This window comes from Tamandua tetradactyla, chromosome 2, assembly GCF_023851605.1.
Source record: "Tamandua tetradactyla isolate mTamTet1 chromosome 2, mTamTet1.pri, whole genome shotgun sequence".
NCBI lineage: Eukaryota > Metazoa > Chordata > Mammalia > Pilosa > Myrmecophagidae > Tamandua > Tamandua tetradactyla.
The window spans coordinates 222,943,057-222,967,270 of record NC_135328.1 but is presented as its reverse complement, the minus strand read 5'-3'; the positions used below and the strand labels follow the sequence as shown (position 1 = coordinate 222,967,270).

Genomic DNA, 24,214 nt, shown 5'->3' with positions numbered 1-24,214 from the left:
CCCATCGCAAACAGAGGAGGCAAGTTTAGAAGGGGCTTAGGCATTAGATGGTTGATATTTTCTTGCGTTTCCAGAGCTTGAGAGGTCATTTGGGCCACGTTGAGGAGGGTCTCCGCAGTGACAGAGGTTTGAGTGAGGGCCACGGCGGCAACAGTACTGGCTGCTATAGCGGCGACGATAGCGGTGGCGATGGGGCTACGTGTTGCGCTGGGCAAGTTGTTACTGGACTCTTAGAAACAAGGCTTAAAAGGAGAACTTATTTTATGCAATCATGGGGGGCTTAAACAAGCTCCCCTTTCAAACGCATGTAATGAATGTGAGCGATCTCCCTATCCACTCTGTATATCTGCTGCTTCATAAATCCTATTACTCTGGATAAAATGCATGGCCCAAAGGTTAATACCAACAGAAGCACCAGCAAAGGCCCTGCTATTGTAGAGATTAAGGTGGTTAGCCATGGCGATTGGGCAAACAAATTCTCAAACCAGCCTTGGTGTTCTCTTAATCTTTTTTCCCTAGCTTCTAATCTCTCTCCCAATTTCCTTATGGAATCTCTGACTACCCCTGTGTGATCTGCATAAAAACAGCATTCTTCCTTTAAGGCTGCGCACAGCCCTCCTTCCTTTAAAAACAACAAGTCAAGGCCCCTTCTATTTTGAAGCACAACTTCTGACAAGGATGTTAAAGATTTCTCCAGAGCCTCCATGGCTTGCTTTATAGACGCTAGGTCCTCATTAACAGCAGACTCTAAAAGAGCCATCTGTTGATTCCCCTGGACTATGGCTGCAGTGCCTGTGCCCACTCCGGCCATCACTCCGGCAGCTAACAGTACTGCTAAGGTTACAGAGACCACTTCTCTTTTGTGTTGGTGCTTCATTTCCATGGCTTCCTCAAAATCATCAGCAGACTGGTAGATAACTCTCGGCAAAACCTGTACTAGGATGCAAAACTGTGAGTTGTTGAAAACACTAGTACTGACACAGGGTGTTAGACCCATGCTACATGCCCATTTAAGTCCTGGCGAAGGAACTAGGTACGTGTTTCCTGAGGGATTGAACTCATTGGATGCATTTCTACTACAAAGCCCCTGGAAGCCTGCCGGTGGCGTGCCAATGCAAGTGCCCCTACCCGATACTTCAGGGAGGGTAAGTCCTAGGCCACTATGCCAATCACAAGAATTTGAGGACTTGCTAACATTAAAGGTGCCATTGATAGCGACCCCCTCATACTATGGAGGACTAGACTGCAAGCATAACCAACATTCTTTAGTAAAATTTGGATTGGTGTTATTTAATGCTTCATAACTTCCCAGAATTAAGTCAAACATTCTGTTGTCTAAGGGGGTTCTGGTACCAGAGGGAGGAGAAGCACTAGAACTCAAGGCTAAAGTAGAGATATGGGATGCCACGGTAGGCTGGGCTGGTTTGGCAGTGGTTCGTCTGGTAGGTACGGAAGGAGACTGATATTTGGGTCTTACTGCCGAATTCGGTCCTACTGCTTTGGTGATTTGTTCTGGTCTGGAGGCTGAACAACTACGGAAGGCCCGCATGGCTACTTCTCGCAACTGAACCCAAAACCCATACGGGGCAGCGGTATAGACCGCTGGGTCGAAGTACCGACCGATTCCGAGGAAAGACTCGAGAGGGATGCCGAGGCCCGGGGGCCCTCCTGGGTAATCTATCTGTCGAGCAGCCCGCTCGGCCTCTGAGTTGAAGTGCACCTTCCAATCAACATACTGGCCTGGGGTGAGAATAGCTCTGGCTAGAGTTGTCCAATCATGAGGTGTATTAAGCTGCGTGGACATTTCCTCTAGCAGGTGGGTCGCATATGGACTCGCAAACCCGTCTTCCTTAACCACTTTACGCAGTTGCTTGATTGCCTCTGCACTGTGAGGATACCAAGCAAGTGGGCGCTGCTGCGTTGGCTGGAGATTCATAGGGAAGCATCCAACCATGGGCGGCGGGAGGGGCCGCTGGGGCTCAGTAGGCCATGCCGCTGGAGCGGACTGAACAGGTGGGCTACCAGGGCAGACTGGGTCGGTGGCCGTGGCCCTGGAGTCACAAAATGGTGACAGGTCTCACAAAATGGCGGATTAGGTTCCTCCCCCTTAGAAAATGGCGGAGGAGGGGCATAAGATGGCAGACCAGGCTCCTCCCCTGTGAGAGTAGGGGTCGAGGAAGTGTTGTTCCACTTTTTTAACTCCGGAGGAGGCGGAAGTGGGTTGGGAGTGAGTGAGTGACAAGATGGCTCTTGGCCACTCCCTTTCGGGAGGGCGGGGTAGAGGTTCTTCCTGTGGCTTTGTTCTTTACTCGAGGAAGAAGCCGGAAGGCCGCCATTTGTATCCCTCGGAGGATCTACCTCTAGCCGATTGTTAAGCTGATCGAGCAGCGACTCGGCGACCGAGTCTGACTCAGAATTGGAGCCGTCAGTCTCGGTGGCCATCGCCCGGGCCGGGCGGCCGTCTGTCGGCGGCGAGGAGCCCTGAAGGCAGGAGCGAATGGCAATGAGAGCGGGGAGCAACCCCGGGGGGAAACGCTTACCCTCGTGCTCCATTTTGTCCATTACTCCAGCAATTAGCTGATCATAAGTATCTGTACTCCACAGGTGGCAAGTCACTAGCCATGGGTTAAAAGGAAGTAGGAGATCCCAATAAACCTGCAGCTGCTTAACAGAGACTTTACACTGATGAGTGTCTAAGAGTGCCGCTAGGGCACGGACCTGTGGTGCCTGCTGCCGAGTAATTCTGCTACCCATGTTAACCAAAATTAAGGGAGACAACTAGCCACTCTGGTTAGGGCCTAGGACTTCCTTTGGAGTTTATTTGGGTGGCTAGTGCCGGGGGGTGCTTACCTCCGACGAGGTCCTAGGGTGCGCTGGGGTCCGATGGGCAGACGAAGAGGGTCCCTGTTCGGGTGCCAGCTGCGGGGAGAGGTGGGATTCTGCCGAGTCCGGTCCCGCTAGGCTAGCGAGGGTGCACTCTTCCTGCCGAGGGGGTTCAGGGAGTAGAACCGCCAGGCGCAGAGGGGGCTCGAGCCGAGGGTTTGGGTCGGAGGCGCGCACGCAGGGGACCACTGCGGGTCTGAAGGACCGGAGGCCGAGTCAATTAAGGCATGAAGCAGGGCAGCTTTATTGTTGGTAGATGCTTATGCCAGGGCCGCCAGTAGCTAAAGACCACAAGGCTCGGGAGCCCTGGATTATATACAGTTTGAGGGGAGGTGGAGTTAGGGCGTGGACTCCAGGGGAGGGTAGCCAATCACAAAGGGAGGACGGATGAGTGACTGTGACTTCTGTAGGCACCATAGAGATGCTGTTCCTGAGTGTACCCGTAGCAGAGGATGTTGGGTAGGTGGAGGACTAAGGAGAAGACCAATAGGGTTAAAGAGACAAGGCTGCATCATCACTAGTCGCCAGTGAGGCTTGTAATTCAGAGGCCTAGAAGAACCAGACGTGCCAAAATGGCGAGGGAGGGAGAGAAAGAGACTAAGCTACCAGGCTAAGAATAAAATTATGCCATATTATGCCACAATTGATAAAATTGGCAAACTTTTAGCCAGATTGACAAAGTAAAAAAAAGAAAAATGAAACAAATATCAAAAAACAGGAATGAAAATGGAGACACTCACTGACCCTGCAGAAATAAAGGACTGTAAGGAAAGACAATGGACAATTGTATGCCAGCAAATCAGATAACCTAGGTGCAAGGGACAAATTGTGAGAGGCATACAAATTAAGAAAACGACTGAAAAATAAATAGAAAATCTCAACAGAAATATAACACATAAAGAGATGGAATAATCAGTAACCTCGCAACAAAGAAAAGTCCAGCACTGGATGGCTTCACTGCTGAATTTTCCTGAATATTTAAAGAAAAATGCACATCCCTCTTTCTCAAACTCTTCTAAAAAAATAGAAGAGGTGGGAACACTTCCTAATCATTCTATGGGGCCTGGATTACCCTGATACCAAAGCCTGATCAAGACACAAACCAAATCAACTCTATATCAAAAAGATCCTAAACCATGAACAAGTGGGATTTATTCCATGAATGCAATGATGGTTCAACATAAGGAAATCAATGTAATATAGCACATTAGTAGAATGAAGATTTAAAAAAACACATGGTCATCTGAATTAATGCAGAAAAGGCATTTGACAAAACGCAACAACTTTCATAATAAAAATACTCAGAAAATAGGAATAGAAGTGAACTTTCCAACATAATAAGGGGGCATTTATGAAAACTTACAGCTAACATCATACTCAATGGTGAAAGACTGAAAACTTTCCCCTTAAGATCGAGAACAAGACAAGGATGCCAACTCTCACCAGTGTTATTCAACATTGTACTGGAAGTTCTAGCCACAGAACCCAGGCCAGAGAAAATAATGAAAAGCATCCATATTGGAAAGGAAGAAGTAAAATTATCTCTATTCACAGATGACATGATCCAATATATGGAAAATAACAAAGAATCTGCAGGATAGAACTAATACATGAATTTAGCAAAGTTGCAGGGCACAAGATCAGCATGCAAAAATCAGTTGTGTATCAAAACATCAGTGATGAACCATCTGAAAAGGCAACGAAGAAAACAATTTCACTTATAACAGCAACTAAAATGATAAAATACCTAGAAATAAATTTAACCAAGGAAGTGAAAGATTTACACTGAAAACTACAAAATATTGCTGAAAGAAATTTAAAAAGACCTAAATAAATGGAAAGACAACCCATGTTTATGGATTGGAAGACATAATGTTGTTAAGACATCAATATTACCTGAAATGATCTACAGATTGAATGCAATTCCTATCAAAATTCCAGAAGCCTTTTTTGAAGAAATGGAAAAAAAAATCCTCAAATTCATATGAAATTTAAAGGGCCTTGAATAGCCAAAACAATATTGAAAGAGAAGAATAAAGTTTGAGGACTCATACTTCTTGATTTCAGAACTTACTGAGAAGTGTTCAGTAGTGAAAGCATCTGCTGTTGGCATAAGGAAAGACCTAGAGGCAAGTGGAATAGAGCTGAGTCCTGAAATCGGCCACCACGGCCACAGCCAGTTACTTCACCACTAGAGCGCCAAGTCCATTCATGGGGGAAAGAACAGTTTCCTCAACAAATGGTGCTGAGGCAACTGAAAATCCACATGCGAAAGAATGGGTTTGGGCCTCTACCTCTCACGACATACAAAAATTCAATCAAACCAGTTCAACAACCTAAATATAAGAGCTTACACTACAAAACCTTAGAAGAAAACTTAGGACTGTCTTCAGGACCTTTTATTAAGCAATATATTCTTAGATTTTTCACCAAAAACACAAGCAGCAAGTGAAAAAAACAGATGAATCTTAGACTTCATCAAAATTTAAATTTTTTTGTGGCGTAAGGACATTAGCAAGAAAGTGAAAAGACAGCCTACAGAATGGGAGAAAATATTTGGAAATCATATAACTTATAAGTCCTTAATATCCAGAATATATAAGCATTCCTACAACTCAACAGGAAAAAGACAAACAACCCATTGAAAAAATGGACAAAGCACTTGAATAGACATTTCTCCAAAGAAGATATACAAATGGCTAATGAGCACATGAAAAGATGCTCAATATTGTTAGTCTTTAGAGAAAAATGCAAATCAGAACCACAAGATACCCCCTCATACCCACTACGATGCCTGTTATTTAAACAATGGAAAATAAGAACTGTTGGGGAAAAACAGGAACCCTTGCACGTTGTTGTAGGAATGTGTGAAATGGTGCACCCACGTGGAAAACAGTTTGGCCGCTCCCCTGAAAGTTATGCAGGATCAACACACGACCCTGCCATTCCACTCCCAGGTATGGACCCAAAAGAACTGAAAGCAGGAACTCAGACATTCGTACACCGATGCTCAACACAGCATTATTCACAACAGCCAAAAGGTGGAAGCAACCCATGTCCCTCAACAGATGAACGATTAGACAAACTGTGGTATATCCATTCCACAGAATATTATTCAGCCATAAAAGGAGATGAAGAGCTGTTATATATGCTACAACATGGATGAATCTTGAAGGAATCATTTGAATGAAATAAGCCAGACAGAAAAGGAAAAATATTGTTTGATTTCTCTTATATGAAATATTTACAGTAAGCAAATTCATAGAGACAAAAAGAATAGTGGTTACCAGGCATAAATGGAAGACGGAATGTGGAATTACTGCTTCTGGTAGTTAGATTCAGTTGTCAACTTGGCCAGGTGAAGGTACTTAGTTCTGTTGCTGTGGACATAAGCCAATGGTACGTGAACCTCATCTGTTGCTGATTCCACCTGCAGTCGGCTAGGAGATGTGCCTGCTGTAATGAATGACGTTTGACTTAATTGGCTGGTGCTTAAATGAGAGAGCTCAACTAGCACAGCCCAAGCAGCTGAGAATTCCTCATCTCAGCACTCCCAGCTCAGCCCAGGTCTTTGGAGATGCAGAAAGGAATCACCCTGGGGAAAGTTGTTGGAACCAGAGGCCTGGAGAGAAGGCCAGCAGAGACCACCCTGTGCCTTCCCACGTAAGAAAGAACCTCAGATGAAGCTAGCTGCCTTTCCTCTGAAGAACTAATGAAATAAACCCCTTTTTATTACAAGCCAATCCGTCTGTGGTGTGTTGCGTTCCAGCAGCCAGCAAACTAGGACAGAATGGATTCATTTTCTGTTCAGGAGGATGAAAATATTCTGAAGTAGATACTGCTGAAAGTCATACAAAATCAACAATGTACTTAATGCCATGCCGGATATTATATCAACCTCATCTCTCAGGCCCTCCACCTAGCAACTTCTGATGTCACATCACACCACTATCTGATTGGCCCACTCTTGGCCATAGTCCTCTGCCCAGCAACAGCATAGTCCTCTGCCCAGCAACAGCATAGTTATTTGCCCAGCAATATCCTCTAATTGGCTCTCAGCACACCCAATCCCTTGCTGCCACCCTTAGCCTCCTCACCAATCACGCAGCGCGCCTCCCCTGGCCCCCCCCCCCATTTCTGCCTCACCACTATATAAACCTCTGTACTTCCTGTAATAAACGTTCGATGTGTAACGCCACTCGTTCCCGCGACTCTTCCTTTAAGCGTCGCGCGCCCTCACACACCTTCGAGCCCCTGGGACCGAAAGCAGATCGCGACTGCCCGAGTCCCCCCATTCGCTGAGAGACAGACCCCAAGCGGGAGCACCGGACCGGACCGGCTCCCGCAGTTGGCACCCGAACAGGGACCTCCCGGCCGCTCATCTTCTCTTCAGCCCCGTACGCCTCATACTCCTCGCTCGCAAGGTAAGGGCCCCCGCCGTACCGGCCCCAGCGCCGTGTCGGCCCCAGGCTTTCTTTATCTTCTCTTAATGCTTTACTATATTTATCTTCTCTTAGTCTGCCCCCCAGCCCTCTTATTCGCCCTTATACTCACTCAGGTTGCCCCCGAGGATTGGACCCTCTTAGATAAATCCCTCCTCGCCGCTTTTTATCTCAGTGTGGTCAGCTGCATTATTCTCCTTACACTTTTTCTTTAATTCCAATCGGCCACGACAATGGGCAACCACTTAACGGTATGCCAGGCGCCGCAGGTTCGAGCTCTGGCTGCCCTCTTAGACTCTCAGAAATGTAAAGTTTCGGTTCGCCAGCTCCAAACTTACTGGGACCTTCTCTTACCCTTTAATACGTGGCTTAATACATGCCACCTATGGGACCCCGTGACCTACAACCAACTAATCGATCGAGTCACACTAGCCATGGAGCATGAGGGCAAACGTTTTCCCCCGGCCTTTTGCCCACGCTAATTACCATCCGCTTCTGCCTTCAAGGCTCGTGGCCCCTGTCCGGCAGCACCTCAAGGGAGGCCATGTCTGCGCAGCACCCGTGTAGCGCAGAAGACGCTCCTTCTGATTCCGAATCAGACACTGAGTCTCTAGTCGAGCAACTCAACAATGCCCTCGAACTCAATCCCCCTAAACTGAGCAACCTCGAGGCTGGCAAAGATGGCGAACTTCCACCTTCTTCCCCAACCAAAAACAGGAAGTCTTTTGTTCGGCTTTACCCCACCCTCCCGCCTTCTGAGGCGCCACTTCCTCTTTCCGCGCCACCGGTAGACGGGAAATGCCCCCCTCCCAACTCCGCTAGGGGAAACACCCAGCAGCCATTTTGCAACTCTGCTCCGCCCTGTCCGCCATTGTGCAATGCCACCTCACCACCCGGTCCGACATCTTATAACACTGCCACACCCACTGACCCAGCCCCTCAGCTTCCATCTGCGCCAGTTGCAAACACCACTAACCCCTGGGGATCTTCCCCTAGCACAGCATGGGATCCCTATCCCAAGCCTCTCAACCCTAACAATCCCTTCGCTCACGCACAATCCCTGCCTACACCGCCGGTATCCATATCCCCACCGCCGGTTTCTTGTTTCCCTATAAACATTCAGCCCTCTCCACAACGCCCTCTCCCGTGGTATCCTTTCGATCCCAGCGAGGTCAAACGCCTCCGTAAGGCGGTAAAAGAGGATGGCCTTAACAGCCCATATGCCACCCATCTTTTAGAAGAACTGTCTCAGCAATTATGTACTCCTTTTGACTGGATCTCACTAGCGCGAGCCATTCTCACCCCCAGTCAATACATTGACTGGCGGGCCCACTTTCACTCAGAAGCAGAAAAACAGGTTCTCACCAACCAAGCCTCCGGAGTTAACCTCCCGGCAGACGCCTTCACTGGAGCGGGCCCCTTCATCCTCCCCGCTCAATACACACAGGCCCCAGCAGGCTTCTGGCTCCAATTAAGGGAAGTGGCTTTACGAGCCTTCCGCACATGCTCCGCTGCCAAGCCGGAAAAATTTACTAAGCTCACACAAAGCCAAGACGAAGATTTTGCCTCCTTTGTCTTGCGGGTCACCGACACCTGCGAACGAAAAGTAGCCAGCGAACAAGCTCAAACGGCGCTAGCCAAAGAGCTTATTTTTGAGGGAGCTAACCCTGCTTGTAGGCAAGCAATCATCCCAATAAGAGAAAAAGGGATACCTGACTGGGTACTAGCATGTACTAACATTGATGCTAGCACCTCCTCTCTAGCCCAAGCCATCGCCACCGCCATGTCTCTCACCTCAGGCTGTTTCAGGTGTGGTGAGACCGGCCATTTTGCCAAAGAGTGTCCAAATGCTGACCCCCCTTCACACAGGTCCCAGCGCAAACCTCCTACGCCCTGCCCTCGTTGCAACAAGGGCTATCACTGGGCCCGAGACTGCCGTTCGCCCTCTCGGCAGCTGCCTTTAAACTCCACAAGGGGCCTGCCTCAGCCCCGCCCCCAAGAGGCACAGGCTCGGGTCAAACCAGGCCCCGAGCCATAATGTGGACAATCCCCATCACGCCCAACAAACCTACCCGCACACTTAAAATACTCCATCGCTGGTATACGGGCACTGTCGACTCTGGCGCTGAGATATCGTGCCTACCAGCACATCTAATGATTCAGTGGAGGGTAGAAAAGGGACCTTCCGTCATAGGTGCCACGGGCTCTGCCCCCTCCCTACGCGCCGCTCTTCCCTTAATACGGGAAGATGAGGAGGGCCGCTCAGGCACCTTCCGGCCTCTCTTCCTACCTACTATTGACCAAATCCTATGGGGCCGAGACATCCTAGCAGCCGCGGGGGCAATTATCACCACTCAGCCCCCCCAATAATTTGCGCCACTGCTCGCTTAATACCTCCGGCACCCACTCCTCTCCAATGGGACACAGAGGAACCCATCTGGGTGGAGCAGTGGCCTTTACTGTCCCATAAATTAAAAATACTCGAAGCCCTCGTCTTAGAACAACTGAAAGCTAAACACATCGAGGCTTCCACCAGCCCCTATAACTCACCTGTTTTTGTCATTCACAAAAAGGCATCGGGCAAATTTAGACTCCTCCATGACCTGCGGGAAATTAACAAACATATTTTGCCCATGGGCTCTCCGCAGCCCGGGCTCCCGCACCCTGTGGCCATTCCCTCCCATCTACATGTAGCCACCACAGACATCAAAGACTGCTTCTTCTCCATTCCACTGCCTTCACGGTCCCTGTCCCCAATCACGCAGGTGCGGCCAAGCGATATCAATGGAAAGTGCTTCCCCAAGGCATGCGCAATAGCCCGGCTATATGCCAAGCTTATGTTGACACTGCCATAGCCCCCTTAAGGGACTTGGCTTATTTTATCCATTACATGGACGATATCCTCATAGCCTCAGAACAGCCTGCACAGCTCAACCAAGTGTTGGATTTACTAAAGTCTAACCTTACGGCAATAGGCCTAAAAATACAGCCAGACAAAATCCAACTCAACCCCCCATTCTCCTTTCTGGGGTTCACAGTTAACCAGCATATAACTCCTGCAGCACCAAAATTAGCCATTCCGGAGCGAGTCTCCCTTACGGAGCTCCAGCAACTCTGCGGGCAAATTAATTGGCTCCGATCAGCTTTACCAATCACTACAGCTGATCTTCAGCCCCTTTTTAAACTTCTACAAGTCCGAGAGCCGCCCCCATCAGAGGTAGGGCGATCCATCAAGCTCACAACCGAAGCTAGAATGGCTATTCAAACCATCAATGAAGCGCTCCATACTTGTTGCCTCCACAGATTTAATCCCAACTGCCCTCTAGTGGCTTTAGTCCTGAACACCTATATCACTCCTACAGGAGTGCTTTGGCAGGAAGGCCCCCTGCTGTGGGCTCATTCAGCTAAAAGCAAACTCCGAAAAATCTGCCCGGCGATCCAAGTGTGGATCAACCTGGCTACAGATGTAGCCCTTCAGACTTTCGGGGTCCAACCCAACACCATCATCTGGCCACTAAATGCTAAACAAACGGACCTTTTAATCCAAAACAACACCACATGCAAATACTCCTAGAAGCATTTTCAGGTAACTTTGACAACCACTACCCCAGCCACCGCCTTTTGCAGGGCATCTCACACCTGCCTTTCCAAAATCCCTCTTGTCCATTCCCCTCATCATCTCCTTTCCAAACTCAACCACAGTATTCACAGATGCATTAAAAACCAAATTTGCTCTCGTAGCCTTTCATCCCGAACAAGACAAACCTGACCATTTTACCCATATCAACCAGCATTCAGTCCAAGTTGGCGAAATCCTCGCTGTAGCACAAGCACTCAGTCTATACCGACACCAGCCATTAAACATCTTCACTGACAGTTTATACACTTTCCAAGTTTGTCGTGTACTTGCCTTCGCGACCTTCTTTCCAGACTCTACACCCATCGATGGTGCTCTAATCAAGCTTAAAAGCCTCCTAGAGCGCCGGCAGGCACCTTGGTTCATTGCACACATTCGCAGCCACTCCGGCCTTCCCGGGCCGCTTGCAGCTGGCAATGAAGCGGCTGATAGAGCAGTCTCTATCTCAGCCATCAACACACTCGGTGACTCCATTAATACAGCCATACTACTCCACTCCAGATTTCACTTTTCAGCCAACTCCTTACACCATCTTTGTGGCCTGCCCAAGGAAACCTGTAAACACATAGTCCGCAGCTGTGCAACGTGCACACCTTTCACCCCGCTTGGGCCCCTGCAGCCACAAGGGGTCAATCCCCGTGGCCTTAAGCCCAACGCCAGATGGCAAATGGATGTCACCCACATCTCCTCGTTTGGGCGTCTTAAATATCTGCATGTGATTATAGACACATGTTATGTAGGGGAACACATGTTATGCTGTTCCCCTACCGGGGGAGACCGCCAAACACTGCATTAAAGCACTCCGCCAGGGAATCCTTTTTATGGGAGTTCCCTGGGACCTCAAAACAGACAATGGCCCTGCCTACCGCAGCGCCTCCTTTGCCGCCTACCTGCGCCTCTATAACATCACTCACCACTTTGGCATCCCTTATAACCCACAAGGGCAAGCCATCGTGGAGGCCATGCACCGCAGGCTAAAAATTCAAATACAAAAGGAGAAAACAAACCACCCCCGGTCCTCACCGAATGACCTCATCACAGCCTCCCTCATACATCTAAATCTCCTCACATTCGATCAAGGGGGCCTATCTCCCCTACATAAACACTGGGGACCCTCTCACAGGCCCACGCCAGCCCCGCTGGTTCGCTGGCGCGACCCGGCCACTAACACATGGGAAGGGCCAGCCCCCCTCCTCGCCCAAGGGCGCGGGTTTGCTTGTATCTTTCCAGAAAATGAGCCGCAGCCAATCTGGATCCCCGGAAGGAACGTCAGGCCCGCCACGGCGACCGAGCAGGCGCCTTTGTCGCAGAATGAGGAACCTAGCTCACCAGACTGCCCGGATGTCTCTGGGAGACCCACCTCCGCGGGACCAGCGAGACAGCGCACCCACACCTGAGCAAGTTCTCCAACTGTATGCGAGGGCCCGCCGAGCCTGCCCTCAAACCTCCCCTACCCTCATTCAAATCCTTATTGCCATGCTCACCCTTGCCTCCACAGGGCAAGCCGTCGAACTCTGGGCCGCAGTACAAAACCTGCCGGGAGTTCTTTTCCTCACACCGGACAGTCCGTTCTTCCCCACTCTACTTCACTCTTCTTGTTCTCTCGGCCTTCCTTGCAATCCCCACTGTGCTGGTTTGAAAGGATATATGCCCCCTAAGAAAGCCATGTTTTAATATAAATCTCATTTCTTAAAGGTAGAATAATCCCTACTCAGTACTGTATATTTGAAACTGTAATGAGATCATCTCCCTAGTTGATGTGATTTAGTTAAGAACGGTTGTTAAACTGGATTAGGGGATGACATGTCTCCACCCATTTGAGTGGGTCTTGATTGGTTTACTGGAGTCCTATAAAAGAGGAAATATTTTGGAGACTCAGAGAGAGCAGAGAATGCTGCAACACTACAAAGCAGAGAGTCCACCAGCCAGCGACCTTTGGAGATGAAGAAGGGAAATGCCTCCCGGGGAGCTTTATGAAACCAGAAGCCAGGAGAGTAAGCTAGCAGATGACGCCGTGTCTGCCATGTGCCCTTCCAGCCGAGAGAGAAGCCCTGATCACGTTCGCCATGTGCCTTTCCAGATGAGAGAGAAACCCTGAACTTCATCGGCCTTCTTGAACCAAGGTATCTTTCCCTGGATGCCTTTGATTGGACTTTTCTATAGACTTGTTTTAATTCTCGGCCTTAGAACTGTAAACTAGCAACTCATTAAATTCCCCTTGTTAAAAGCCATTCCGTTTCTGGTATATTGCATTCCAGCAGCTAGCAAACTAGAACACCCACCTTTTGCCTACTCAAGCCCCCCTTAATGTCTCACTCACTCCACCCGCTTCCGCTTTATTATTCTTCACCGATCTCGATCGCAAAACCTCCAATCTTTCCTCGTGCCCTCCTCCATTCATCAATTGTCTCAACATCACCGCTGCCAACATCTCAGAGGTCTATTCCCCCCCTCTCAGCTCAGACAGGCGAAAGCCCGATAACGGGACTGCATTAACGCTGCTTGGCGCCTCATGGCCCTCTGCTGAGCACTACCGCCAAAATGGCTCTATGCCATACCTCACCTTCTCCTCTTCCCCTACTAACGACACCAAACCCTCTGGCAAGTTCAGCTCTCCAAAACATATATATGCCTCACCCCCTAGCGGGCGTTGTTCCATCCCTCACCCGGCGAAAACCCGTACACGCAACCCCCTCCCCGCCACTCACCTTTCTTGGTACAATTGTTACTTTCCCTACCCCATCCTTTTCGATAAGGCTAGTTTACAAAGGACTAACTCTTCCCTACCTTTTCTACCCGACTCCTCCTTTGCATTTTATGTCCCCATGATTGGCGTTCACGCCGGACCGCGAGCCGCCTATGCAACCAGTGTTCCCACCTTCTCAGACACATATCTATGTGGGTCTTGGGCATGCCTTGACCTCCGACCATTCGTTTGCCTCGGAGACTGCCTAATAGCAAACGCAACCTTAATACCAGGTGACCCCAAAGGCCCGCCCTTTACTGCGGCACCCCTCTCCAACACCACTATAAATACCCACGTTTTCGTTCAGCCGCCTTTCGCCTTCTTGCTCTGTCCTTCCCCACCCTTCCAATACTCCTGCTACCTTGCCAATTTCTGGAACACTTCGTTCCCCTACGCCTTCCTAGTCCTACAGCCCCGCCTACTCTGGGTTCCTGTCAATGCCACCACCTGGGCTGCCCCACAGCTCTCCCTTCCTGTTCCGGCCCCTACCCTTTCAATCCACAGGAGCAAACGGGACTTTGGAATCTCCGCTGCCATTGCAGCTGCATTCATTGCGTCCCTGGCCGCCGCCACCACAGCTGCCGTCGCGCTCACCCAAACGTCCACCACCGCGGCAGTCCTCGACAACATCACCCGAACTGTCGCCCGCACCCTCGGCGACCAGGACGCCATCAACCTCCTACAACACCGTGCCATCTTCCACCTACAACAGCAACTCGACTTAATGGCTTTAGATATCGAAGCGCTCTACGAATTATCTTCTTCCACATGTGATGGACGCTATCCCTTTTCCCGCCTTTGTGTTACCCCAGTCCCCGTTAATCACTCCCAACCCTGCCTTACCCTGCGTGAGTGGATCTTTACTGCCGATAACGAGTCCTTCTGGAATCGTACCCACCAACTCCAAGCCGACATTCTTACCCTGCACGAAACCACCATCCCTAAACTCTCAACCACCATTCTCTCCGAGTTAGCAGCAAAATTCTCCTCACTCTTTCAACCTTCAAACCTAATTTTCTATAGTATTCTACTCCTTCTTCTAATTTTACTCATCCTACTTATTCTGTGTTTAGCCCAGCGTGCTTCCGCCGACCGGCAAAAAACCCAACTACTCGCTCTTGCTACCCTACAGCTAATGAGGGATACCGTCTGCCTGGAGGAGCGCCGCCAAGCTCAGGTCTGGTTAGCCAGTGTTGCCCACTCAACAGTCACCAGATCCCTCAGCCATGCCAGTCAAACCTAAAAGAAATCAAAACTAAAGGGAGTTAAGGGGAAAAAAGCACAGTCATTACTTTCAGACAATATGGCAGTGTATGTAGACAAGAAGATGCAGATAAATTATTAAAATAATTGAGTTAGTTTAATATACAATTAGGAGTTAAAAATCAATAATAGTTCTATGTATATGAATGCAAAAATAAGATTTTGAAAAGCTACCACTTATAATAACATAAAAAAATATAAAAATACCTAAGAATAAGTCCGGCAAAAGATGTGCGAGATGTCTAAAGAGAAAATGATAAACCCCACGAGGAGGAATTAAAAGACCTAAACAAAAGTAAAAGGAGCTGCAGGTTCAAGGACTGGAGGCTAAGTGTTGCCAAGAGCCCAGGTCTCTCCAAGTTCATCTGTCGGTTCACTAAAAGCCCTATCAAAATCCCAACTTCTGTGTGTGACAGAGGGACAGAGTGACAGACAGAGCAGAGGGAGACGGAGAGATGAAGGAAGCGGGGAGGGAGAGGGGGAAACTTAACTGGTGAATTCTAAAATGTTTGTGGGAGAGCAAAGGGGAAAGAACAGCCAAGAACAAAGGGGAAGAGGTACCCGACCATATATCCAGTTTCATTCTGAAGTTAGGAAACTAAGACAGTATGGTGCCATGGCAGGGACAGACAAGCAGAGCAATGGAACACAACGGAGGAGCTGGAAGCCCCACGAGCAGAGAGTGCTTAGTGCAAAGGCGGAGGGATGGGGGGCTGAGCAACGGGGCAGAGACCTCTCAACCAGCGTGCTGAAAGTATCACCCCCAAATCAATTCCACGTGGATACATACTGTTCTAGTTTGCTGGCTGCTGGAATGCACTATACCAGAAACAGAACGGCTTTTTAAAAGGGGAATTTAATAAGTTGTTAGTTCTAAGGCCGAGAAAATGTCCCAATTAAAACAAGCCTTGGGGACCCACGGTGGCTCAGCAGGCAGAGTTCTAGCCTGTCATGCCGGAGACCTGGGTTTGGCTCCCAGTGCCTGCCCATGCAAACAAAAAAACCAAAAAAACACAAGTCTATAGAAATGTCCAATAAAGGCAACCAGGGAAAGATACCCTGGTTCAAGAAAGCCAATGAAGTTCAGGGTTCCTCTCTCATCTGGAAGGGCACATGGTGAACACAGCATCATCTGCTAGCTTCTTCTCCTGGCTTCTGGTTTCATGAAGCTCCCTGGGAGGCATTTTCCTTCTTCATCTCCAAAGGTCGCTGGCTGGTGGACTCTGCTTCTCATGGCTATGTCGTTCTGCTCTGTTCTCTCTGAATGAATTTCTCATTCTCCAAAATGTTTTCTCTTTTATAGGACTTCAGAAACTAATCAAGACCCATCCAAATGGATGGAGATATATTTTCACCTAATCCAGTTTAACAGCCATTATTGATTAAATCACATCTCCAGGGAGATGATCTGATTACAGTTTCAAACATACAATACTGAATAGGGATCAGAAGAAACGTCTGCCTTTACAAAATGGGATTAGGATTAAACCATGGCTTTTCTAGGGTACATACATCATCTCAAACCAGCACACATGCTCACACTGAAAGGTAAAACTCTTATAGCTTCCCAGTTGCTAAAACAAATACCAGACAATGAGTTGGCTTAACAGGAATTTGTTGGCTCATGGTTTCCGAGGCTAGAAGGGCTGCTTCTTCCCAGGCTGTGTGTCTTCTGGCTGGTCGGCAATCTTGGGGCTCCTTAGCTTTTCTGTCACATGGTGTTCTAGTTTGCTAGCTGCTGGAATGCAATACACAGGAACTGGAATAGCTTTAAAAAGGGGGAATTTAATAAGTTGCTAGCTTATAGTTCTAAGGCCATGGAGATGTCCAAAAGCAATAGAAATGTCCAATCTAAGGCATCCAGGGAAAGATACCTTGGTTCAAGAAGGCGGATGAAGTCCAGGGTTTCTCTCTCCGCTGGAAGGGCATGTGGTTTACATGGTGGCGTCTGCCGGCTTCCTCCCCAGGCCTCCGGCTTCCTGAAGCTACCTGGCAGCGTTCTCCTTCATCTCCAAAAGTCGCTGGCTGGTGGATTCTGAGGTCCTCTCATCCTTCTGTCATGGTTCTCAGGCTCTCTCCTCATCTTCAAAAAGGAGCTCTCCAAAATGTCTCCTCTTTTATAGGGTTCCAGTAAACTGATCAAGACCCAGTTAGAATGGGTGGAGACACGTCCCCATCTAATCCAGTTTAATACCCACAACTGACTGAGTCACATCTCCGTGGAGATAACCTCATCAAGGTTAGAGCCTGACAGGGTGAGGAGGGTGCTGCGGGGGGTGGCGTGCAGAGCAGGAAGACGGCATCCCCACGGGAGGGCAGTCCAGTGCTGGGGGTCAGAGTCCAAACTCCAGGGATGACGGTCAGAAGCCACCTTAATACGATCCAAGTAAACATCTTCTGTAACGTGAAAAGTTGACCACTGGGAGCCACCAGACAGGATGGAATGAGCAGAACCTAGCATTACTTTTGTGATTTTCCTGGCAAACATGCACAATGAGAATCCTACAGAAACAAGACAAACCCTAATGGAGGAAATGTCTACAAAATGCCTAATAGCCTTCACAATTGTCAATGTCATTGTTTCAGTTTGCTAAAGTTGTCAGAATGCAATATGCCAGAAATGGATTGGCTTTTACAATGGGCATTTATTAGTTTACAATTTTACAGTCCTAAGACCACGAAAATGTCCAAATTAAGGCATCAAGAGGAAGGTACCTTTTCTGAGGAAGGGCAGCTGGCATCTGGGATTCTTCTGTCACGTGGGAAGCCACATGCTTGACGTCTGCTGGCCCTTCACTGCCAGGCTCTGTTGCTTCCAGTTTCCAATTGCAGTGGCTGAGCCCTCTCTCAGCATCTCCAGGGCATTTATCTCTCTCCTCTCTCAGTGTTTCTACCTTTTATATTCTCATCAAGGGCTCCACTAAAGATTAAGCCCCACCTTGAATGGGCTGAGTCACATCTCAATTGAAACAACCTAACCAAAATGTCCCACCCTAATAGGTGTGCACCCACAGGAATGGATTTTTAAAAATCACCTTTTCTGGGGAACAGAACAGCCCTAAACTACCAAACTCCACCCTCTAACCCCCCCAAAGACATGTTCTTTCCATATGCAAAATACATTTATTCTATCACAATATCACAAAAGCCTTAAATCATTTCGGTAGCAATATTAAGTACAAAGTTTCATCAAAAATTAGTTACAGGCATGGTCTACCCTAAGGCAAAATTCTCCTCTGGCCGTGGACCTGTGAAACTTAGAACAAGTTATCTGCTTCCAATACACAAAGGAGGGACAGTCATAGGATAAATGTTTCCATTTCCATTAGGAGAAATTGGAAGGAAAACAGGTGCCAAGAGTTCCAAACAGCTCAAAAAATCTGCAGGGTATACTTCATTATATTTTAAGGTCTGAGAGCAAGCTGTAGAATGATGGTGTGTCTTCAGGGTTTGAAAAACCAGTGGTCCCAGCCTCTCCAAGGGCTTATGCAGCAGCCCTGCTCTCTCAAAACACTGGGGTGAGGGTTCCGACATCTCAAGCACTGGGGAGACCACCATGTTCTTGGCCCCCCTTCTTCCAGCATCTGGGTAGCACTGGATTCTCTGCCATCTTTAGGGGCACACTCTCAACCTCCTTAGAACAGTGGGGTGGTGGCCAAGCTCTCCCCAGTACCCAGGGAATGTGCTCCACCCTCTCCGAGGCCTGGGGCAGCAGGACTCTCCCTACACAATGGGGTGGCCAAGCTGCTCTCAATTCCCAGGCATCTGAGGGCCTTGGGGTGGTAACCCTCTTCCTGAACAAGGGAAATGCCAAGGCAAACTCACGCTTTCCACATGAGTGTGTGGGTCCACTCTCCTGGCCTGCGGTTTCTTGGCTCCAGACCTCAGTTTCCATGGTTCTGCCTTTGGAGACATTTTACCTTCAATCTGTCCCTTTTAGTCCAGACTGGGAGTGGTTTCATTTGTATACAGATCCCACAACAAGCTTGTTGGCTTAGCATGCGGCACACATGGGTCCCAACCATCAGACAAAAGGACTTTCCACAAACCCTTTCTGGATAGCTCCACTTCCAATCCTGGCTTGTCCCAAAATGGCTGACTCATTCCATATTTGGTTAAATCCTCACGCAAGGCACTATATTCAGGGAACTAATTTTCCAAAAGCTCAGAATTTTCCAAACTCACAATTTTTGATTTCTTTGTACCCAAGAGTTTGGTTCTTAGCAGTTCTCAGCTTATCCCTTTCCTCTCACATTTTACTATGAACTATTTTATTATAAGGAGAAACCAGGCTTCATTTTCCATATTTAGTTCAGAAATTTCCTCAGCTAGATATACAAACTCATTACTTTCAAATTCTCCCTTCTATTCAACACTGGTACTCAATTTTGTCAAATTCTCTGCCACTTTAAAACAAGGATCCCCTTCCTTCCAGGTAGCAATGACACATTCATCATTTCTGTCTAGGGCCTCATTGGAAGTAACTTTAGGGTCCATATTTCTACCAATTCATAGCAATTTAGGTTTTTTCTATCAAGCTCCTCACAATTCTCCCAGAATCTTCCCCTGATCCATTTATAAAGCTGTTCCAGCATTTTTTGTTTCTGCAATTGTAGCATCCCACTTCTCAGTACCAAAATCTATTCTGGTTTGCTGAAGCTGCTGGAATGCGATTTATCAGTTTACAAATTTACAGTTGAAAGGCTGTGAAAATGTCCCAGTTAAGGCATCAACAGGACGATACCTTCTCTGAAGAAAGGCCGATGGCACCTGGGGTTCGTCTGTCAAATAGGAAGGCACAGGGCTGGTGTCTGCTAATCCTTCTCTCCCAGGTTTCATTGCTTTCAGCTCCTGTTCTCTCCAAGCTCTCTTGGCTTTTCTTTCACACACTCATAAAGGACTCCAGTAAAGGATTAAGACCCTCCTCGAATATCTGGGTCACAGCTCAACAGAAACAACCTAATCAAAAGGTCCCACCCACAAAATGTCTGCCCCCACAGGGATGGATTAAAAGAACACGGCCTTTTCTGGGGTACATAACAGCCCAAACCACTGCAGTCACGAAAGCCAAGGAAATAACGAGGAATGTTCCAGACTGAAGGAGACACAGAGACCCGACACGCAGTGCAATCTGCGATTCTGGACTGGGCCTGAGGCTACGTAAGACATGACTGGGAAGCTGGTGAACCACTCGAATGAGTCTGAGCATCAGATGGCAGTGACGTATCCATGCTGATCTCTTGCCTTTGCTGGTTGTGCTGTAGTTATGTTGGAGAATTTTCTTTTCTGTAGACAACACATTCTCAGGTATTTGGGATGTGTCTGTGTACGCGTGTGTAGGCAACCCACTTTCAAGTGACTTAGTAAAGAAAAGTTTGTACAGCACAAGCATCTTCTATTTAAGTTTGGGATTGTTCCAAATTAAAAAAAAAAACATTATTCCATTCATATAAAGTTTAAAATCAGCTAAAACAACTACATTATTTACAATTTCATGCACAAATGGTAAACTAAAGGAAATTCAGAACCACAAAAGTCAGCCCATCGTCAGAGGGAGGTGAAGGCCAACAGAGGGTGGATTCCGGAGCGCTGGTAAGGCTCTATTTCTTGACTTGTGGTGACCTGATGTTTGTTCTCCTGATAACCAATCTCCAAACAGTAGGCATGAATTTATGCACCATCTATGTGAAGCAAATATATATTGGGAAATTCTTTTAAAGCATGGGCACCTGTCCAGTTCCTGGCTCATAGTAGTTTTTTTTTTTTAATTTTTATTTTTTTACATGGGTAGGAATTGAACCTGGGTCCTCTGGCATGGCAGGCGAGCACTCCTGCCTGCTGAGCCACCGTGGCCCACCCTCATAGTAGATTTTCAAGAAATGCTTGCTAAATAAATATATTTATGCAGATAAAATGAGTACTATTTTATGAGAAACATAATAGTGGACGCATATCCACTTCCATAAAAAATTACATTTTCAAGTCAAATTAGAACCACTGTGCAATTACAAATAATTCTCTCTCTCTCATCTACTCAGACACTCAAGGGTTCCAGATTTTCACAAACCAAGTTTACCCTTAAATTTTGTCCAATGTTTCATAAATGTGTTATAACAACATTGCAACATTTGCTTTTCAAAACTAGGAACAGCTTGTGAAGCTTATATAGGTAGCAGAGAAACTTAGACTACCTATGGGATTGCCTAAGAGTAACTTCTGGAGGACCTCAGCTGTTGCTCAGATGTGGCCTCACTCTCTAAGCCCAACTCTGCAAGTGAAATCATTGCCCTCCCCCTAGGTGGGACATGACATCCAGTGAAAGTCTCCCTGGCGATGTGGGAGAGGACTCCCAGGGATGAATCCAGACCTGGCACCGTGGGTTCAACAATTCATTCTTGACCAAAAGGGGGAAAAGAAGTGTAAGAAATAAGGTATCAATGGCAGAGAGAGTTCAAATAGATCTGAGGGGCTACTCTGGAGGTTGCTCTTACACAAGCTTCAGTTAGACATTGCCACCTACCATAACCTGCCAACCCCCAACCAAAACCATTCCTATCAACCCTAAAGAACACCTAGGGAGAAACATAAGATTCCACAAGGGTTCCAGGTACTAGAGTAACTTTCCAGAAATCTACAACCTCCACATGGGTCCCTGGACCAGATAAGTCCTGAGACCCAGCCCAGCCTCTCCAGAACATCAGATAGATCCATCCCCCTACCCCATATTAGTGACAGACCCTTCCAACATGAAAAAGTTAGAATGGCAATAGCCCAAACACCCCTAAAGTGTGTGTGAGAAAGGTCAAAGGTGATGGTGGAGTTATACAGAGAAGGTTGGGTTTAACAAATGAGTATGACTGCTGAATCATTACATTGATATCTCTTTTAGTCTCCAGTACCTTAGAGCAACTACAAGTAAAATCCTAAATTGTGGAATTGTAACCCATAGCAAACTCTGAAATGTGTTCCACAACTAATTGTTGCACTATGCTTTGAAATTTATTGCTCTTTGTGGCATATGTTTTTTTTCACAAAAAGAAAAAAAAGTTGACTGTGATGATAAAAACATATTTATTCCTTCTAGCCGCCAATGTTCCGGAGCAGCGAGAAGGAAAAATCTGCGATGGTGGAAGGGTAGCCCACCACACACTGGGATGTGTCCTGTAACCACTCGTTTGAACTGCTGCTTTTTTCTTTCTTTGCTTGGTAGATACGTTGCATTATACAATTAAAAACTTGAAAAAACAGAAACCAAGCGCAGAAGCAGCCTGAAGTGAAGCTGCAGCCCAGCCCCCCGCCCCCACCCCCGAGTGCGCCCGGGGAGCGCCGACGGCATCTCATTCCTGCTGCGGCAGAACTTGGGCGGTCGCGGCGCGTCGCCGGCCGTGGCTGAGCCCAGGCCGAAGCCCCCGGCCGCTCCAACCCGGGACAGCGGACTCAGGCCCTGGCCGCGCCGGCCGGCGACGCGCAGCCCACCCACCTCTCGCCGGCTCGAGTCCGAGGGGCGCCGGCTGCCCGGGCCGAGGAGTCCCACGGCGACCGCGCCGTTCCTGGGGGACTCGCGGGCTGTTTGCGGGCGCTCCATGGCAACGGAAAGCTCCACCGCGGCGGGGGGACCCGTGCTGCCCCCCCGGACAGATGGTTCGTCCCCGCGGAGCCGCGCCACCTGCGCAGGCGCGGACGCACGGCCGGCGCGGCACCAGGGCGCGCCCGCGAGCCGGGGACGGGGCGCGCGCCCCTCGCGACCGGGGTTCCGGAGTCCCGCGTGGGCGTCGCTGACGGTGCCGCGCGACCCGACCCGCCCGGGACTGGGGCCCGCCGGCCGCCCAGAGTCCACCAAGTTATCCGGAGTCCACGCTTTTCCTTAAAAAAGGCAAGATTTGGCCCAGCGGGCCCGGCTGCCCGGAGCTGCCCGCGTTGATTTCTCCACGGTGCCCCTGCCCTCCCGAGGCCCAGCGGCCAGCTGGCTGTTCTGAGGCACCTGCCTGCCTGTCCTTACCTGACCCCCTGGCCCCATGGGGGGACTCACTCGTGTGGGCCACGGAGAGTCGGGGTGGGGAGAGGTCGGCCCTTTCCCGGCCACTCTGCGGCAGGGTCTGGGCAGACAGGACGACGGACACCTGCCTGCACCGGCGGGGTCCACGGTATCAGCACCTGCCCTGCTGGCCGCGCCCGGGTCTGACCAGCGGCTCCTGCCGCCGAGGCCCAGGAAGCGCCTTCGTTGTGTCCTGGGGGTGCTGCCCGTCAGAGCCAAGGCTGCGTCCAGCGGCAAGGAGGACGCCTGTTGGAGCTGGCTGAGCAGCTCCATCCCCTCTGCCTTGCCTTCCCTTCCCGCGCCCAGCGCCCCTCCTCAGAGTTCTAGACTTGAGGAATAGACCTGAGTCCCCGAGCCCACCCAGCTTTGATTTTTCTGTTAAAAATTCTGTTTCTCCCTCCATGCCCCATCCCACCCAAGTTATGGAGTTCCTTTCTCCTCAGCCTTGTTTCTCGGGACCTTTTTAAGTTCATAATTAATGCACATTCTACTAAAGAAGGGAAGGAAAGCAAAAGACTGAAAACAGCCTGATCTATTCTGCTAGCTGCCGGAATGCAATATACCAGAAACGGAACGGCTTTAAAAAGGGGAATTTAATAAGTTGCAAGTTTGCAGTTCTAAGGCCATGAAAATGTCCCAGTTAAAGCAAGTCTATAGAAATGTCCAGTCTAAGGTGTCCATGGAAAGTTGATTTAAGAAGGTGGATGAAGTTCAGGGTCACTCTCAGCTCGAAGGGCACATGGTGACCTCTGCTTTCACTTCCAGCTTCTTGTTTCATGAATTTCCCCGGGAGGCGTTTTCCTCCTTCATCTCCAAAAGTTACTGGCTGGTGGACTCTGCTTGGTGGTTCTGTGGCATTCTCTGCTCTCTCAGAATCTCCAGCTTTGTCCAAAATGTTTCCTCTTTCATGGGATTCCAGTCTATCCTATATACTCTTATAGGATTCCAGTCAACTAATCAAGACCCATGTGGAATGGTGGAGACACATCTCCATCTAATCAAGTTTAATACCCACCACTGATTGGGTCCCATCTCCACAGAGATAACCTAATCAGGTCTCCAAACTGTAGTGCTAAGTAGGGATTGGAAGAGACCATTGCTCCACAAGATTGATCAGGATTAAAACATGGCTTTTCTAGGGTACATAAATCCTTTCAAACCAGCACACAGCCCAATACCCGTCAATAGGGAACTGATTGAGGAAGCTG

General features: G+C 48.7%; 1 protein-coding gene across 1 annotated transcript in view; it reads right to left on the bottom strand.

Moving 5' to 3' along the window:
* Window positions 1-23,279, bottom strand: part of CFAP74 (cilia and flagella associated protein 74) — a 143,416-nt gene extending 120,137 nt beyond the window's left edge. The window contains 4 exon segments of the mRNA XM_077130997.1: window positions 22,452-22,593; window positions 22,638-22,834; window positions 22,971-23,095; window positions 23,155-23,279. Coding sequence (XP_076987112.1) covers window positions 22,452-22,593; window positions 22,638-22,834; window positions 22,971-23,095; window positions 23,155-23,279 — 589 coding nt within the window.
* Between the last annotated feature and the right edge of the window lie 935 nt (window positions 23,280-24,214).